At 47.8% G+C, this 18547-nt stretch overlaps 1 protein-coding gene and 1 pseudogene across 1 annotated transcript in view; one reads left to right on the plus strand and one right to left on the minus strand.

Moving 5' to 3' along the window:
- LOC146861930 (uncharacterized) overlaps positions 1 to 18547 on the plus strand; it is a 437430-nt gene that overhangs the window by 356452 nt on the left and 62431 nt on the right. Inside the window, exon 5 of the mRNA XM_085643212.1 lies at positions 9417 to 9543. Within this exon, the coding sequence (XP_085499338.1) occupies positions 9417 to 9543 (127 nt within the window). The remainder of the gene's footprint in view (positions 1 to 9416; positions 9544 to 18547) is intronic.
- On the minus strand, positions 7038 to 8515 carry LOC146861932 (keratin, type I cytoskeletal 19 pseudogene; annotated as a pseudogene).

The following is an 18547-nucleotide window of genomic DNA, read 5'->3' on the forward strand; positions in this document are numbered from 1 at the left end:
CTTAGTCGAAAAAGCTGAGACACGTGGGCTCTCGCTTCATATGTGCTTCACGTCTCCTATATCATCACAACCCCGCCAACATTTTGGGTCTACTCATCGGTAGAACTGATGTAATTTTGTCTGGTTTCCATACCAGCCTATCAAAAAGTTTGTAATGTGCCTCCTTGACTGAAACCCTCCCAATAATTTGAAGAAGATCTCTCCTCACACTACTTCACTGGCCCTCTGTGATTGTCTCTCCGCCAAATGCTTTCCATCTATTTCTCTGAGAATCAATGGCATATGGCTTGGCCTCTGGACAAGTGTATGCAAATGAGAGATAGTATTTTCTGAGCAAGTGGCTCACTCCACCAGTATTTCTGTAGGTGTCAGGTCTTGAGTTTCTGCCTCTTTTGAGTTAGGTTAGAGTACCCATTGGCTTAATTGGGTATAGAGAAACCTTTCCTTCTCTCCTACATGAAAGTCAAATGGAGCTGTTGTTGGGTGACATCCAGCGGCGGCTCCTCCGCTAAGGCTGTGGAGCGTCGCCCCACTGCTTTTCAGCAGTGCAAAAAATAAAATGATATAACACAAAGTTATTATCGATTTATTTTTCCCTGCTGAAGCAGTTTTGCGGGAAAGGGCTGGGCTGCTCACAGAGTAAGGGGAGGAGCGGTTGGGGCAGCCAAACAGTCATGCGCACTATGCATGTTCGCCACCAGGCTGTATTACAGCCTGGGTGAGAACATGCATAGACTTATAGTCCCCTTCTGAGCGCCGAACCATGGTGCTTAGACCAATCACGACGCTGCTGCCATGGTGAGAGCAGCGTCGTGATTGGCTTCGGGGAGCCTGTGTGCATCCTGCTTCTGCTCCAGGACTCGTTGGGAAGAGAAGCGAAGGAGAAATACGGCTGTGATGAGGTAAGTGTATTATTATTTTTTTCCCTCCCCTCACCCCCACTACCGATCTGTGCCAGCCACCACTGGTGACATCAAAGGTCTGGAGCCATGTGACTGTAAGTCTGCTTAAATAGGTGTTTGATCTTGCTTGGGTTTCCATATCAAGCCCCATAGAAAGGTGCCTACCACAGCTGTATCCATATGAACCCATAATTTCTCAGGTGCTCTCAAATTCCACTCTTAGAGAACCCTTTGCTGGGTCGCTTGATAATACATCCTAAAATCTGGGAGGGTAAATCACCCACCTTGAGGATATTATTGTAATATTTGGTATGGCTGTGTAGCCTTACCATGGAATACACTTGCAAACACTGTCTTGGGTCCAGTTAGGCTCGATTGGACAACCTTGGGCTCAACCCTGGCTAGCTATGGCTTCCAGCAGCAAGGCTTGCACAAAGGAACTTATTGTAAAACATTTAACAGTACCAAACAACGTAATAAGAAAGCCACACAACACAAAATAAACACAAGGTAGATACAAGAGAAAGGTTGGATTCATGCGGTATGCGATGGTGCCTGCTAGTGTGTACGTCGGTGTGAGAGTGTTCAAGTATGATACAGTGCTACAGGCTGGGGGATAACCTTGAACCCCTCAACAGACACAAGGTCTACAAATTTCTATACAGGATGCCTGTGCACATGTTGTTGTGAACTGCAGAACAAATTCTGCGTCTCTGACTTTATGAAATATTAAGTAAATCACCACAATAAACAGTCAAACAAGTAATACATAGGAAGAACACTCCAAATGTCTTGTGTTCTCTGTATTTAATGAAGATCGATGCCCAGCCAACACGTGTTTCGTCGGGGTACAAACCCACGACTTCTTCAGGGCTAATAGGCGAGATAACTGAAAGTAGATCTATCTCTCCGCCGGTTGTACTTCCGTCCCGGCTGAAAAAGGAATGAGTGGATTCCCAAGGTAGAATAAAAGCGATGAATAGACTCGTATAATGAGCGGTGGAGTATAACTCAGAATACGTAGCCGAGGAATTGCAGCATACGGACAAATTGAAAGCTGAGTGGGGATCTGTCCAGCGTGAAATCCTCCTGGCGATCTGTACTGGGCAGGCGAGTACGGTGCTCAATCTGGTGTCCCACGGCGAAAACCGAGAGATCGATCTACTTTGAGTTATCTCGCCTATTAGCCCTGAAGAGGTCGTGGGTATCGATCTTCATTAAATACAGAGAACACAAGACATTTGGAGTGTTCTTCCTATGTATTACTTGTTGGACTGTTTATTTTGGTGATTTGCTTAATATTTCATAAAGTCAGAGACGCAGAATTTATTCTGCAGTTCACAACAACGTGTGCACGGGCATCCTGTATACAAAATAAACACAACACCAATTTATAAAAATAGATTATATTGTTATGAATTTTCAGAGTCCTTGATGAGCAAATTCAACCGGAGGGTCCTGGAGAAACAGATTTTTAAAGGTTTTCACACTTCTTAATTCATCCGCAAACAAGCATTGGTCAATTTAAAGTTTGCAGACTTTTGAAAAGTTTGTAAAAGTTCGTTCGGTTACTCCGTCCTGGCTTGGGTGACCAAATCCAACAGGGAGAAGGTCTGGGGGCAAATGAGGTAGATTTGGACAGTTACCTGACCACCAGAGCGTTTTCCAGTCCAGCCTTTACAACACGACTGCCATAGACGTTGGAGTTGTCCTGATGCTGAGGATACAGGATGCAAAGTTGCTCAAAGATACTCCTGTTGCTCTGCCGTTATTCCTTGAACCACGGGTCATGTGGGGTGACTTTAGCCACAGATGTCAGGGTCCCACAAAGTCTTCTTGGAGACTGTAGAAGGCCAGCTGTATCTGGGCTGTCGGTCCCTGGATACAGCATTCACAGCGGAATCCTTGGGTGCGGGCTAGTGTACCTCTTGTGTGTCCAATCTGGACTCTGATGGCACTCCTGGGTCCGGCTAACTCTGGTGCAATTTTTAGCAGTCGAGGATCAGTCTCCTGGGGTGACGAGCAGCAGCTAACAGCAAATCGTCTGCGGTGGCTAGCAGCTTGCCGGTGTGAGCTACTTGGGCTGTAGTGACCAATGTGCAGGTTCCAGGAGGTCAGTCCATGGTTACTTTCAGTCACTCTTTTAGTCTGGGGCATGCTTTTTCCCAAGCCAGGAGCCACAGGCACAGTCCTCTCTTCGATAGCCCACGGTGCAGCAGGTACAGTCCAGTAGATGGTGTAGCCTCTCTTTGTGCGGTCCATGGGGCAACAGGGCAGTCCTTTTTTGGTCCTTGCTCCAGTTCCGACGTGGTCTGAGGTGGAGGGTGCCAGTGTTGCCATATTTATTCTCAGAAAGTGCCCTGGGGTAATGATGCAGGCACTAGCCAATGGCCTACCAGATCACCTCCCTTAGGTGACTTTCTGGCTATGTGTGGCTCCTAGCAATCCTGCAGTGCATTATTCTGTACCCTCTGAAGATATCAGGACCCTTCCTCAAATATCAGGAGCTAGTCCACCACCCTTGGCAGTGACAGCCTCCATACTCTTTAATATGCTTTCTCACCATCACGGGCAACTGGTTGGCCGCAGGATCAAGCATCACCTGTCCTTATGGCAGCCCTTCACCATGGACATATTGGTGCTTCGATTTGTTTAGTAGGGTAATCCACCTGACTGGAAAAGCTAACAGAAAGGCAATACTAGCAGTCTGGTGTTCACTATCAACGTACTGAAGTCACAGCTGACTTCCTCTCAAATGCTTCCTTTCGTCAGAGCTGTGAGGAAATGGGGTGTATTATATGGTGTGGTTGTGAGACTTCACCATATAATACACTTCCAACCGTGGGTAGCTGTGGCTTCGAGCAGTCAGGCTTCAACAAAGGAACAAGTAAAGTATTTAAACAGCACCAGAACAAATGAAGAAGAAAGAAACACAACTCCCAAGAAATCTGACACCAATTTATAAAAGTAAACTGTATTTTTATGAATTTATGGACAGCAAAATGAAAAGGTTCCACCACATGTTCCAAACATATAGCAATTGGAAGGTATAGTAAGTATGCGCTTTTTCACTTAACAGCGAACAAGCACTGGCAAATTCAACTATTTTGACACATCAACTGTTTCAAGAAAAACCTTGTTAAGTATTATTGCAGTTACTTTAAGTCACTGTAGGCAACCAACTCTGACATGGAGCCAGTCAGAAGGACCAGCAAGGTTTTCAGAGGCAGTTACTCTAAAAGAAGATGCAGTCTCCAGATAGTTCCAGTCTTTTTTTCTCCTTGCCATGGACTCCTATGGAAGTGGTCCTGATACAAGGGATACAGGATGCTGATGATGCTCTTTGTTGGATTAGCCAGAGCACAGAAAGGGAAAGCCATGCAGAAACGGACCACCCCTAGATGGATTGTGCACTGCATTAAAATCTACTATACATTGGCCAAGAAGCAACCCCCTGAGGCCTTCCACTGCGTTCTCTCGCAGATTCCCTGTCCTGGACATCTGTCAGGCTGCTATGTGGACATCTCTTTACACATTTACTAAGCACTACTGCCTCAACAGTCCGGTCCTTTGCGACAGGCACTGTGCCTATTCTTCCTCCAGGACGTCTTGGTTTGATTCTGTTCGCAGACCATCCTTCGGGTGGCATTGCTTAGGTATCTGTTATAAGGTAAGGACTAGGGATAGAAGTTTCTATCAGTGAGCAAGTTATTTATCTTCTGTAAAGCCTTATCTGGTAGAGAGTCTTTCTAGCTGCAAAGTCCTTACTGACCGATCCATCCTCCCCGCTTTTTCAAACAGCTTTTTCTATCTAGAAGGGCCCCTGTTGGTTCTTGGTGTCTGCACACTGGGCAGTCAGCTTTCTAACATGGTTCTGTGCTGCCTGCACGGAAATGTCATGAAAAGAAACTGATGTCAGCCCTCTGGGGTGGCGTCTATACAGGCATTGTGCATGTCACTTCGGGTGCAGACGATGTCGACGACGAGCCGTCTGATGCCACCTGCCAGCACTTAGAGGCACTGCTCAAGATTTTTCAGATTCAGTCTGACACATTAGGAAATAAACTAAGGTAAAGAATATGTGGCTAGACAGAGTCTCTACCAGATATGGGGTTACTGAAGGTAAGTACTTTGGTCTTCTTGACAGAATTCAGACTTCAACAGGAGGGATTGCTGTAAGGCACCTCTTGGAGTTGGTCTGAACCAATGTGTCAGTTTTAATTATAAATCCAAAACGAAGTGGATGTGATCAGATATAATTCTAGGATGGATATTTATCTAAGCTTGATATAATCCTAGAAGAACACAAATAATCAAATCTATTCTTGAATACTTCCTAAGCGCAGGAAAAAAGAAATAACATCCAACCTGATTAGATTGCACAGGTCTGCAGACCCTCAATTTCCAACAACACACTTTACCAATTGGTAAAAGGGGAACATGGTTTTTCACCCGTGGGGTGATTTATTATTATTATTTTTTTTAATTTGGACTTCCAAAGCCCAGGTTCGCGAATGATCTACCAATGAATGGTCACATTACAAAATTAACTTAACCCTTCAAAGTCCACCTATCACCACAATAATGTCCTATTAACAAGTAAAGCGTTATTTTTTGTGAAAATAGTTGTTTTGCTGTTGAGCATACTAAAAATTCCTACTGATATTAGAAAAGGAAACACAACTCTTTTATCACCCATCTTAATTTTCTACCCTGGATGAATCTGCGTGGCACGTGGCATGCCATAACCTAGCCAGTTTGATTAATTGTGTGCCAAATGTTGTGCACATTTGTCAAATGGCGCCTGGATGGCAGTGTGGTGAGTTGCTGGAGATTAGTGGCTGATATAAGTCCTAGATCATTGAAGTTCAAGGTGTGAGTGAGTGCTGGCAATCAGGGAGTATGTACTATATTCTGGGGATTGGAGGAGGGCAGTCATAGTTGCATGTGATGGGCATATTTATTTGAAGAGTTTTATATAGCGCTGGCTAGACCCGAAGGTATCAGAGCGCTTTACATGAGGATCGTTACAAATTACATCTGTTACAAGAGCATAGTAAGAACACAGGAAAAAGAACAAAGTTAACAGTAGTTCGTTGGAGGGAGGGGGCGGAGGGAGACAAAAAGGGTAGACGAGGAGAACTATGCCTAATGTCCGGCTGGGTAGGTGATGGTCGAGGGGGTGAACCAGGGCCAATCTCTTTTATAGCTCTCTAGCAGCTCCACCGGGCATCAGCCATGTTGCTCAGGTTTCCGCAGTAGGGAATAACAATGATAGCAGATTTTCATGGTTACATTAGTTTCAGTTGCATAATCAAACATAGGGGATCAAGACCCCAGTAGAGGAAGGAGGGAAGGGAGGGGAGAAAAAAAGAACAGGGGGCAGGGAAGCAGATCAGTTCTGTAGACCGGCAGTGGAAGAAAAGTGTCTTATGGAGGCCCAAACGTTAGAGCAAGCGGGACCCGAACCCAGGTGGGGCCACGTATATACTCGGGCCAATGCCAATAGACAAACACCACACAGAGTCATCTCGGCATCTAATATGAGATTGTTTGAAAAATGGGTCCCAGGGGGGAAAGCCATAAGATGTAGAGTCCAGGCGACATAGTTAAGGGAGGTTGGGGGTAGAGGCAGTGACTAATGAGTCTTTAAGCAGCTCCGCTGCAGATCATCGATGATCGCATCACTCATCAAATACTCAGAGTATACTCAGATTGCTACATGTAAGTAGCAATCTGGATTGTGCATGACATAGGCAGATAAGGCGGTGGAGACCTATGGAAGATGGCTAGCTGTTGCCTGGAGATGGGTCCAGCCTAACATTCAGAAGCACAAGATGAATGGTAGTGTTTGACTCATGCCAGCTCTTCATTCTCTTCACTTCAATGGCCAATAAGCCAAAAATGATTAAACAGCAGGGCTGCATCATGCAGTGTTTGGCTCCCCCATCGCTAGACAGACAAGAAAGAAGATGCAAGCAATTCTATGGGAAGGGCCCATTTTAGAGGATCTCTGGTGTAGCTGGACTAGCCACAAGGTTTGGGATGGCTCTGTAAAGGACAACTGTGGTCTTCATCCAGTGATATGCCCAGGGTTTGCCAGCTTGGGTCCTTCAAGGTCTCTTAATGTTTCCCTCAGGAGGCAGATTTGTGGACTTTCTCGTGGGATGCGACAACTTTCCCATCCACGGTCTCTTCAACGATTGTGCGGACTTGTCGGGTGGTTTGGAGCACATCTTTGGGAGCCCTGGACCAGAGCTGGGCATCCTCTCCCTCCAGCAGGCGGCGGCAGTTGGCGATCCCCATTTCCAGGCGCGTCTTCACATCCATGAGGATCTTGTACTCTTGGCTTTGCCTTTCCATGTCGTTTCTGAGTTCGGCTAGCTGCACTTCAACGTTGGAAACCATGGGTGGGCTAGATCTGGTTGAGTTGCATGAAGTACCTGCCCTCGGTCTCCGCAAGGGTGCCTTCCAGGGCCGATTTCATGCTTAGCTGGGTCTGCAGCTCTATCTCCAACCCCTGGAGGGTGTGCCTTAAGTCTGTGATCTCGCTCTTGCTGGACTGAATCTGTTGACTGTGGGTGGCAACTTCACGATTAAGTTCCACTATCTTGCTGAAGAACAAGCCCTCTGCATCTCTGCAGTTCTTTTCCGCCAGATCTTCGTATTGGGCTCTCATGTCCGACAGGATCTTGCCCAGGTCTGCACCTGGTGCCGCATCCATTTCCACGTTGACCTGCCCACCGACTTGGCCACGCAGGGCGTTTCCTGAAGTCATCAGCTTCCAGCTTGGCATTGTCGATCTGCAGCAGAGTCTTGGCATTGTCCGTGGTGGCAGCGTGGATCTTGTTTCGCAGTTCTTCGATGGTCTTGTAGTAGGGGCTGTAGTTGCGGGAGGGCCCAGGGCCTTGCTTCTTGTACCACTCGTGGATCTGGTGTTCCAGCTTGGTGTTGGCTAGCTCCAGGGAGCAGACCTTGTCCAGGTAGGAAGCCAGGTGGTCATTCAAGTTTTGCATGGTGGCCTTCTCGCCACCGAACAACAGATGATCTCCCACACCGTGGCTAATGCCAAAGCTAGAGCCACCAAAGCCATAGCCGGCACCACCACCCATACCGCCTCCCACCCCAGAGGTCACAAACCTAGCTGTGGACACGGAGATATTCCTACCTCTGCTGCCTCCGTGGATGCTCGGGGGCAAGTAGCTGCCCCCCCGAGTAGACGGAGGACACCCTGCTGGAGGAGCCACTCAGGCCCCCAAGCTCGATCCCTGAGCCGGAAGTGGCGTAGTTCTGGCTGACGCTGTACGTGCTCAAGGTGGCGGGAGAGTGCACAAGCCGGGCCCTCTAAGTCTGGTTGTGTCACAGTGGTGAGGACGGAGGGAGAGTGCGGATCATCGCCTTCTCTGGGTCTCCTTATACCCACAGCCTTGGGCATTGGCCGCTCACCCGCTTAATTCGTCAGCCTTGAAGTTGGTGCCAATTTTCAGGAACTTTGAGTCTTCTTTTGCAGGTCTTGCAATTTCTTTTCTTCTCCTTATAAGTTTACGAGGGTGAAAAGGAATTGTCTCAACACGGTCCCCGTCCCCCACCCTGTGAGGAGGCATAGGGGGCATCCTGGAGATTAATGAAGACGGGCAGGGAAGGATCTTGGAGAAGAGTGGCGCTGAGGATGACTTCTCCTAATGAGACAACTAGTAACGGGGTAGCTGCTGAAGAGAGTGTGTTTCAAATGTTGTGCCCTGCGCACCTGTTGTACGTAGTGCCAGTGAGGTGAAGGGAGCGCATTGGGCTGAAGAAGGCCTAGCGCTGAAAGAGCCTGTGTTTTATCTGCATAAAGTCCAAGGGAAGGATTTTGTGAGACGACCAAGAAAGCCCTGACTGTCTCATTATAGAGCGTTGTGAGTGCTGACTTCATTGGGGGGAGTAACTGTCTGTGTTGGGTATGTGTTGTGGGCGCCAGAAAAAGTAGGCTACCTGCCTGGGGGTGTATTCTGAGGGATTGTACAGCAGAGTATACTTTGCTGAGGAAAGGCGTCAATGTTTTCTTCCCTGTTTGCTGTGCCCTTGTTGACATTTTAAGCAGTAACAGCAGGTAAAACTGTGACCATGGGCTCGCCATCTTGAGTAACCATATGTGCTAGCAGTATGTATCTAGCGCAGGCGCTTGGTATATTGCAATATGCATTTAAACTAATACTAGCCCGTTGTTTGCTATGGTACTGTGTCTGCGGCTGTTATAATTACTCCCAAAAGGGATTAGTGGCAAACTTTACCCTCTTAGTACTGTTAATATCTTTTCTGTTGCTGACTGCTCCTTCATACAGTGACCAAAGGTGAAATACTGTGATTTGAGTAATGGCAAGTTTACCTCTGCAGCAGTCTCTGCTCGCTGAAGGGTTTTTGTGTGTGTAGGATGCAAGCAAACCAGTATATGTGCAAGAGGAAAACTTTCACTTGGATGGTTTTGCAAACCCATTTAAAGGTGGGAAAAAATATCTGTGTGACTTATTGCAGACGACCTGACGCAGCACACCAGAATGAAGCACTTGGAGGCATCAACAGGGAAGCCACCTCTGATTCAATTGTGTGAGTTTTGTGGACAGGCAGTAAAGCATTACAAGAGCCACAAGATATTTTGCAGGTAAGATGATGTGTACATATTTGAATGAAAGGAGTATATGTATGTTGCATTTCTGTGCAGGCATTGCACCTTTTAGTTTACAGTATGGCTTCTCTCTAGCTCTACATTTAGAGTGTTGATTAGACATCTATTGATGACATTGATTCAGTCTGCTCTCTCTGCTCAGAAAGTTCATATTGAATAAGCTCTGCGGTATCTGTCACAAGACTCAGTTAATGCCAAAGCTCCCTCCATATGAGAGTGTGTTGACACTTTTACGTCTTATCGGAAGTCCTTTACATAGAAGACTACAGTCCAGCCAGTTCTCCACTTCCTAGGGAACTCAAAGAAAATTGGGTGAGCCTTGTAACATGCGTCGACTGTTGTAATTAAACATCAAGAGCAAGGTACAACTGCAAGCTCACTCAAGCCAACTACTTTTTTGAGTTTTGACTTTCAGGGAGTAGTATGGTTGAGTCAAAGCGTATTCTTCAAAGGTGGCGTGGGGTTAGAAACCTAGATACAATCAACACATCAATAGCCGGGTCTATGACTTGGGAAAAAGTTAGAAGGACTTTTATCTCCTAAGTTCAATAGCTGAGTATAAATGCAATAGTTCTGTTGCTTAAACATTCGTACCTAAATCAGGGAGAAATCTCATTGTTTGTGACTGAAAGTTGTCTTGGTGCTGCATGTTGAATTTGTATTTTGGTAACCTATGCAGTTGAGTTAAGCTTTTATTTCCTGGTTGATAGCAGGGGGATACAAATGCTATTGATGGATGTTAAAGTCCTAGGTGGATTTATGGCTAAGGGACATCCCTGCAGTCTAGTGTAAAAGTTCAATCTATTTGCCCCATGCTCATTGGCTGTTAGAGCAGGGATGGGTTCCTGACCTAGTAGTAACTTTACGCGTAATCCATAACATTAGGGGCATGCCATGGCAGCAAGAAATCAAAGGGGCCGACTTAAGAGCTGGGCTGGAGCAATGCCGTCTCAAAATGTGCTAATGGAGAAACATCGGGCAATGGAAAGAGCTGGAAAGCAAGCAGAGCAACCGGGATTGTTGAGACAAAGTTGAGGGCAGCAGCCCCAAGGTAATACTGAGTGCCTGAGATGAGCCTGCTGAAATTTGCCAGTGCACAATGATGGACTTCTTGAACGTTTTCCATGTTACCATAAAGTCACTGCCATGGAAAAGGGATCTTTAGCGTAGGAGCGATGTTTTGAGAGTAGGGAAAGGCAGTAGTTTTTTCAGTGTGGTATCTAGGGGAAGGACTGAGAAGTGGTAGTGTCACTCCTAAGTCAGGCAGGCCCCTTCCTCTTTTTCAGGCAACACCTTCCTCTCTTCAGGCAGTGTGTCCATGTGGCTGTATGACAAAGTAGGTGAGGCAAAACAGTTCTTCAGATGATTAGTGTCAGGTCCTCAGCTTGCATGGTAGTCTAACTCCTTTTTTTAAAGTGCAAGCAAACGCTGACTCACACAGAGGAACAGCTAAGATGCCATTGGTCCAATCCTTTCCCCTGTATTGATGCACAGAGCTACACCAAGTGAAATAGTGGCCTGATAGTCTGGCTCACAGGGCCGGCTTAGGTTCAGAGTTAGTAGCAGTTGGAGCTAGGCTAACTAGCCACTTATGGTGTCGGTCACTATAGATGGTGAAGGTAGAGAAGAGCATCTTCCTTCCGATACATTCCAGTCATGTGGTAGCCAGCAGTCTCATAGTGTTTGCAGTCACTCTGGTTCTAGGGTGATGGATGACATCCTATTATACTGGCGGGGAACATGCATCTCTTTCGGACACTCCCTCAGTCAGTCTATGGTATTTTTCTGATACAGACTTCTACCTTTAGATTCTCACCTTTTAAATATATTCCCAAGGCATCAGACTGGATCTGGAATTGCGACGTGAAGGTCCAGACTGGGAGATACCACGGGAGGACAGAACACATGCCTTGTCCCTGTATGCTGATGACCTTCTCATCCATGTAAGGTACATTATGTCTGACCTCGCCCCCTTATGCGCAACACTCTACGAGTTCACATTGGCTACAGAACTCTGCGTCAATTGGGACAAATGGGTAATATATCCCCTGCATCCTGATTAGTCGCCATCGATCAATTTCACTAGGCTCTGCACCTCTACGATGGCAGGGAACAGCCCCACACTACTTGGGGGATTTGCCTTTACCATACCTCTTCGGATATCCCCGATGGGACTCTCTGGGTAGCACTATAAGGTATCAAGCCACAAATGCAATTCTGGCGCTCACCTCCTCTTGCCCCAATTAGGAAAATTGCCCTGGCAAAAATGATTATATTACCTCGTCTGCTCTATCATTTTGCCAGTCTTCCTGTGCCCCCCCCCCATTTGACCAAAGGCTCAATTTCCTGTTGAGTGATCTCCTCTGGGGCAATGGACGACGTCATGTGGCACTTAGCAAGCTGCAGCTGCTTTTAGACTGGGTTGGCTTGGGGACCCCATCCTTTGAGGCGTATTACCTCGTGGCTCAGTTGCAGTGGGTATCCCGTTGGACTGACAGAAGATACGTAGGGGAGACCTGCAACACAGATGCAATGATAATGCCCCAGGCTATCCTTCATCTCCTACTACCTAAAATGCCACCTCACTTCTCTCCACCCATACAAGGGGTTGTAGCCCACACTTGCAAAAAACGCATATATCGCATGTCACACAAATTTCCAGCATATGCCCCTGCACTGCCCCTGAGAGGACTTCTTTTATTTCCTGGATACTACATACGACTTGAAATGAACCCTTGGTCTGGCTGCTCGAGCCACACAGCTGGTGACCTCTTCCAAGATAGACAATTTTTCATTTGACCAGCTTGTAGCTGAGTACCGATTACCACCTGGGCAGTTTCTCTTACATTGCCATCTCACATACACTTATAGTTACCTATTGAACGCTGCACTGACTGAGCCCTTAACACATTCTGTACTGCAGACAATCTTAACCATGGGTTCTGGTCATCACTTAATCACCTGAATGTATAAAGCACTACGCGAGCTGACTGCACTTTCCCTAGACATGCTACGACATAAATGGGAGGGTCAGTTCGATTGTGCACTGCACAATAAGGAGTGGGAGATACCTTTACATTTGCCACGACAGGTATCCCGTAATTCTAATTTTAAGAATTTACAATTCTTCATGCTGCACCGCGCATATCTCACACCGGCCTAAATCAACCGAATTGTTTCCCCAAGTGGCCACTGGATGCCCTAGATGTCACACTTCGGGCACCGACCTACAACACATGATTCGGTCCTGTCCAACCGTACATTGCTATTGGGGGAAGGTGCACAAACTTGTCCTTGAGATCAGGGAGCTTCCCGACATCCACACATGGTAAGCTTGCTCACTTGCCATTCTTAAGCGTTGTAAGCCTTACCAAATTCGCTCCTGCTTTGCCCCTCTCGCACTTCTTCTTGCCAAGCACTCTATCACTTTAAACTGGTGGTCCCCGACAGCCCCCCTGCTGGAGGCTTGGTATGGTGTGGTCCGCAGATGGGGTGCGGCGGAGGAGGACGCTCTCTGCTGTGAGGAGGAATGCGGCCTTCGCAAAAGACCCATCTCCCCCCAGTGGGCCACTCTGTTCTCGCAATTTGTGCAGCGCACAAGCAGCGACAACCCCCCCATAGTACCCTACATTATGCTGTCCTCTTCACTACTGTTCTTGTTCCCCCCCTCGCTGCGCATGGGCATTACCGGACGTATTGCTCATTTCTAACTAAACATATCCCGCTCACGCTGTTCCCATTTCTCTCCTCCCATGGATAATTCTTTGACCGAATGAACCCCACTGCATTCCCCCTTTGCATCTGTCCTTCCTACCCCTTCCACCTGTTTTTCCCAGTTCTACCCATTGTTCGGTCATCTGACCACTACATGTAAGATAATGATATTGCTTTCCATTCCTTTGTTTATTCGTATTGTATTTGCATACTGAACTTTCATGTTCTGTGTTTCGCATTGGCTCTGCCTCAAGATGTTTATATGCAAATTACTGCACTGTCAATTGAACTTATTTCTTTAAAATCAATAAAAGAGATGTAAAAAGAAAAAGACTGGATCGGTAAACGTTACCATAGTAAGTCAATATGTCAGAAGGTGGAGCCATGCAGCTCCACACTGATGTTCTCCCACTCCAGAAACCTCATGTGGGGCCTATAGAGGTGGCACTCCCACGTGCTGATGTCAGTTCCTTTGTTTAAGCAAATCCAGAGCTTCTCTCATCTCTCAGCGACTGCTTTTTGTCAGGTATTTTCCAAATTTTTTACAGTGTGCAAGTGATGTCACCCCTTAAGATGGCAGGTTTAAAGCCCCGTAAGGACTGTTGCAAACTGATGTCTCTGATAGATCCCCACCAGGTGTGCCTGTGATTTGTGGGGTCAGGCCACGACCTGCAGGGACTGACTGTGCGTTGATAAACCCCAAGCCCATCAGGGAGCGTGAGGAGAAACTTTACATTGCCAAGCACAACAAGAAGCAGTGCTGGGCCCACTCCAAGTCCTTCTCCAAGTCAAAAGATCGGTCCCGCTCCCAAGATCGCCTGAGTCTCTTTCGAGGCCGGATTTTGTTGCACTCCAAATCCTTAAGTAAACATAAGAGCCAAAAGAATTCAAAGCAGAGTTCCTCTCCTTCGCGCCATTCCCACTTCCATTACAAAGTGCATGGGTGGCACCAATGGTGCCCTTCCCACTCCCGAAAGCGGACAATTCTGCAGCAGGTTCTAGCACAACCTTCAATCACACCTTGCCATGCTCTGTCTCTTCAGTTCTTTACTGACTCCCTCTGGCTCGCGTTTGGGCCCCATGGAACCAAGAGGCCTAACAACTGGATTACCGCTGGCGGATTCGTCCTCAGCGCCAGCTGGACCCTCTATGCAGATTCCGCTCCTGGCTCTAGTACCAACGTCACCCTCAGCACCCTTACCCAATCCAGGCCTGGGCATGTCAATGCCGATGCCGACTTCGGTGCCTGAAGTGGTGACCCTGATTGTCCTTTCCAAAGCCGGTCTGAATTTGACCGATGCCTTAATCGAGCGTAACAGAAGTTTCTGCTCTCAGCAGCACTCCTTACATTCTCTTTTTGGTACAGACTATGCCAATGATCCTGATCAGGGTGATGAGTTTGCTCAGCCCTATGCAGGTAACAATTGGTTTTAGATGCTAGCAGTCTGGGCACCTCCCCAGAGTCCACCCTTTTCTCCTCTCATGGTCCAGCCATGGAAAAATCTGTCTCCTATGTCATAGTCATGAGTATAGCAGCCAAACAGAATCCTCAACCTCCTGATCGAAGTCCGGCAGCCTGGCCGGACTGCTTCCGAGGCTCTCCTCCCCTTCAGTGATGCCTTGGTGGATACCCTTCTACAGGCCTGGGCTAAGCCATGTACCGGCCTACCAGTTAACCGGCAAATTGCCCGGCACCACTGCCTTTCTTCCGCTGACCCAGCCTTACTCTCCTAGCACTAATCTCCAGTGTTGTGATGTAAGCTTCGCTACCACTTCTTCTGACTGGCAATCTATGAGAGATGAAACCTTTGGAAAAGTCTTGTTCACCTCTGTTAGTTTGGCTCTGCGGTCCATCAGTGGCTCCTGTTTTTGGGCCATTATTCTCATGCTCCATAAGAATCAGTGGCACAAGTAATCCCCGTAGTTCCAGAATACCTTTGCCGTGTTTTCTCACAGGCCATCTAGGATGGTATTGATGCAGCCAAGTTCACGATTTGTTGTGGCTTGGACAGCATCAACTGCTTTGGCCATAGGCACCAGTGTCACTATTCGCCGCCATGCGTGGCTACGATCCACTGGGTTCGTCCGCTCGGGCAGCGTCCAGTCCTCCCTAATGGACATGCCATTTAATGGGACTCACTTATTCGGGAACAAGACTGAGTCGGCTCTTGAATGATTTAAAGCGAGTGGGGCTAAAGCTCGCTCTCTGGGCCTTTCCACCCAGTCTTGCCTGCCACACTTCCAATGTTCCTTTAATGGCTTCGGCAAAGATATTCCCTACCGCAAGCCTGTCTTACTCCAAAAGGGAACCCAGCAGTTTGGCGTGAGAGGCCGTGGTGCCTACCGCCTCTGCGGCCAAGGTTAGGTACTCCACCCCTGTCTTCGCAGCCACACCTCCAAAGCCCCTTTAATGTATCCTTACAGGGTCACGGCCACCTGGTGGGAGGCAGAATCCACCAATTCTATCCAGGCTGGCAAGCAATCAACTTGGACAGGTGGGGCCTCCAAATTGTTCACAAAGGTTACGCGTTACCTAATCTTTCATTGCCGCTGCACATTCCACAGTCTACCTAACAACTGACAAAGGACCATCTCTCCATTTTGCGGCAGGTGGCGCATGCCCTTTAGGCCAAAGTGTCTATTGAGAGGGTGCAGCCACCAGAAGTAAGAAGTAGGTTTTATTCAAGCTATTTTCTGGTGCCCAAAAAGGATGGAGGTCTTTGAACTTTTCTGGATCTGTTTGCTCTCAGTTTTCTTCCTCCACAAGGAGAAGTACAAAATTCTCAATCTAGCCCAGGTCTTGTCTACCCTTGACCCTAGAGACTGGATGGTGGCATTGGAACTGCAGGATGTCTATTTCCATATTCCTCTGCTGCCTGTTTATTGGGGCTACCTCGGGTGTGTGCTGGGAGAGGGGAATTTTCAGCACTGTGCTCCACTTTGGTATCACCAGTGACCCTTCTGTGTCCATGAAAGTGATGGCTGAGGTCAGAGGTGGTAGTTTTCTCCTACCTCAACAACAGGCTGTTGAAAGTGGGCTCACCCCAGGCAATCGTCAACCTCCTCCAGACGATGAAAAACCTGTCATCTTTGGGGTTCACTATCAACGTGCCAAAGTCATACCTGACTCCTTCTCAGACACTCCCATCTGAGCCTTTCTGTACACGGCTCAGTTTTGTGCCCTTCCTCCAGGAAAGAGCATCCAGGACATTCAGGCTATGATCCCGATCTGCTAGCGACAGTCCAGGATTTCAGTGAGGTCAACTCTGAAGCTACTTGGACTAATGCCCTCCCTACATTCTGCTGGTCGAGCAGCAGGTAGCACATGCAGGCTCTCCTGTGGGATCTGAAGCCCTAGTGGCCCCAACATCCATGGGACTTCTCAGACCACGTCCTGCTCTCAGAGGAGACTGCGAAAGATCTGTAGTGATGGCTACTGGACTGCAGATCCCTTTGCCTCCCCCACCCAGAACGGACAGTGGTGACCAGTGCATCGCATCTGGATTGGGGCGGACATCTCCCAAAGGTGGAGATCTGAGGCCTCTGATCTCCGGCACAGTCCTAGCTCCATATCAACGTTTTGGAGCGGAGGGCCATCCATTTGGTGCTGAAAGCCTGCCATCCATCAAGAGGAGACTGATGCAGGTACTCATGGGCAACACATTCGCCATGTGGCACTGCAACAAACAGGGTGGGTGGAGTCACAGACCCTATGCCAGGAGGCCTTGTGCCTCTGAAAATGGCTGAACCACCATATTTTTGTGCCATCCGAGTGACTTCGGACTGGGCGCAACCAGTATGGTATCCAGAACTCCTGGTCTTGAGAATCTGTCCTTCAATCAGGCTGCCCCTCCGGGAGGATCTGCTGTTAAACACAGAACGGTTGGGTTCTTCACACCACCCTTCGCAATCTCCACCTTCATGCATGGAGATTGAGCGGCGACAGCTGAACAATTTCGACCTTCCTCTGGAGGTGATGTATATATCTTGACAGCGAGATGCCCATCAGCTAAAAACTGTATACGCCTATTGTTGAGACAAATTTGCCGTTCGATGTGGCTCTCGCCACATTGACCCCCTCCAGGCCAAACTATCTGATTTTTTTATTGTTTATGCTGGCTCTGCCCTGGCAAGGCTTTGTTCTGAGTACAGTTCAAGGTTATCTTTTGGCCCTCTCAGCACTCTTACGGTTTCCTGAACAGCCTTCTTTATTTAAATAATAATAATAATAATCCACATTTGAAAAGCGCGAACAATCACCCGTAAGGGTCTCTAGGCGCTGGGGGCCGTCGGGAACATTAAGCAAGCTATTGCCCAGAGTCACATGGTGCTGGGCTAATCTGCCTCCGGCGCCAGGGATCGAACCGTGATCCCCAGATTCTGGAGTCAGTCGCCCTGGCCGCGGCGCCACACCTCTTCCCAATTTAAATCACCTGTTGTGATGCGTTTCTTGAAAGTGCTTCACCATCTGTTGCTTCCATCTCTGTTTGTGATGCCCCAATGGACCCTAATCTTGTCCTTATAATTCTGATATGCGCTCAATTTGAGCAGCTCCACATTTGTCCTTTATCGCTTCTCACCTTCAAAACTGTGTTTGTAGTCACCATCACTTCAGCACGACATGTGAGTGAGCATCAGGCCTTGTGTGTTCTTCTTCCAAACACCACCCTCTTTCCCGACAAGCTGGTTCTGCGTACTGGGGCATCCTTATTACCAAAAGTAGAGACACCGTTCCATGCCAGCTAATCCATCACTCTGCCGGCGTTCTAAGGTCCACCTTACCCCATAAAGCGGAGGAGAGGCTCTATTGCTTGGATCCTAAGAGAGTGCTCATCTTCTACACCGATTGCACCATAGACCACCAGTAAGAAGATGAACTGTTTATGGCGTTTTCCGGATTGATAAAAGGCAAGACTATGCAGAAGCATACCATCTCATGCTGAATCGTTCTTTCCATCAAAATCTGTTATGCACCGGTGAACAAGAACCGCCCCCATGGACAACCTGCCCATTCCACAAGGGTCAAAACTACTACCATTGCATTAGCAAGTGGTATCCCTGTTCTAGACATCTGCCAGGCGGCTCCATGGGCTTCCCCCTATATGTTCACGGAGCACTACTGACTGGACAGTCAAGTCTGCAGAGAATGGCACTTAGCCCGCTCTGTCCTGCAGGACTTTCTGGTTTGAGTCCATTCACATTCCTCCTACCTTAGGTACTGCTTTGGTATCTATTTAAAAGGTGAGGCATCTGTGTCTAGCAGTCT

The sequence above is a fragment of the Triturus cristatus genome, chromosome 2_2 (assembly GCF_964204655.1).
Source record: "Triturus cristatus chromosome 2_2, aTriCri1.1, whole genome shotgun sequence".
NCBI classification, from domain to species: Eukaryota; Metazoa; Chordata; class Amphibia; order Caudata; family Salamandridae; genus Triturus; species Triturus cristatus.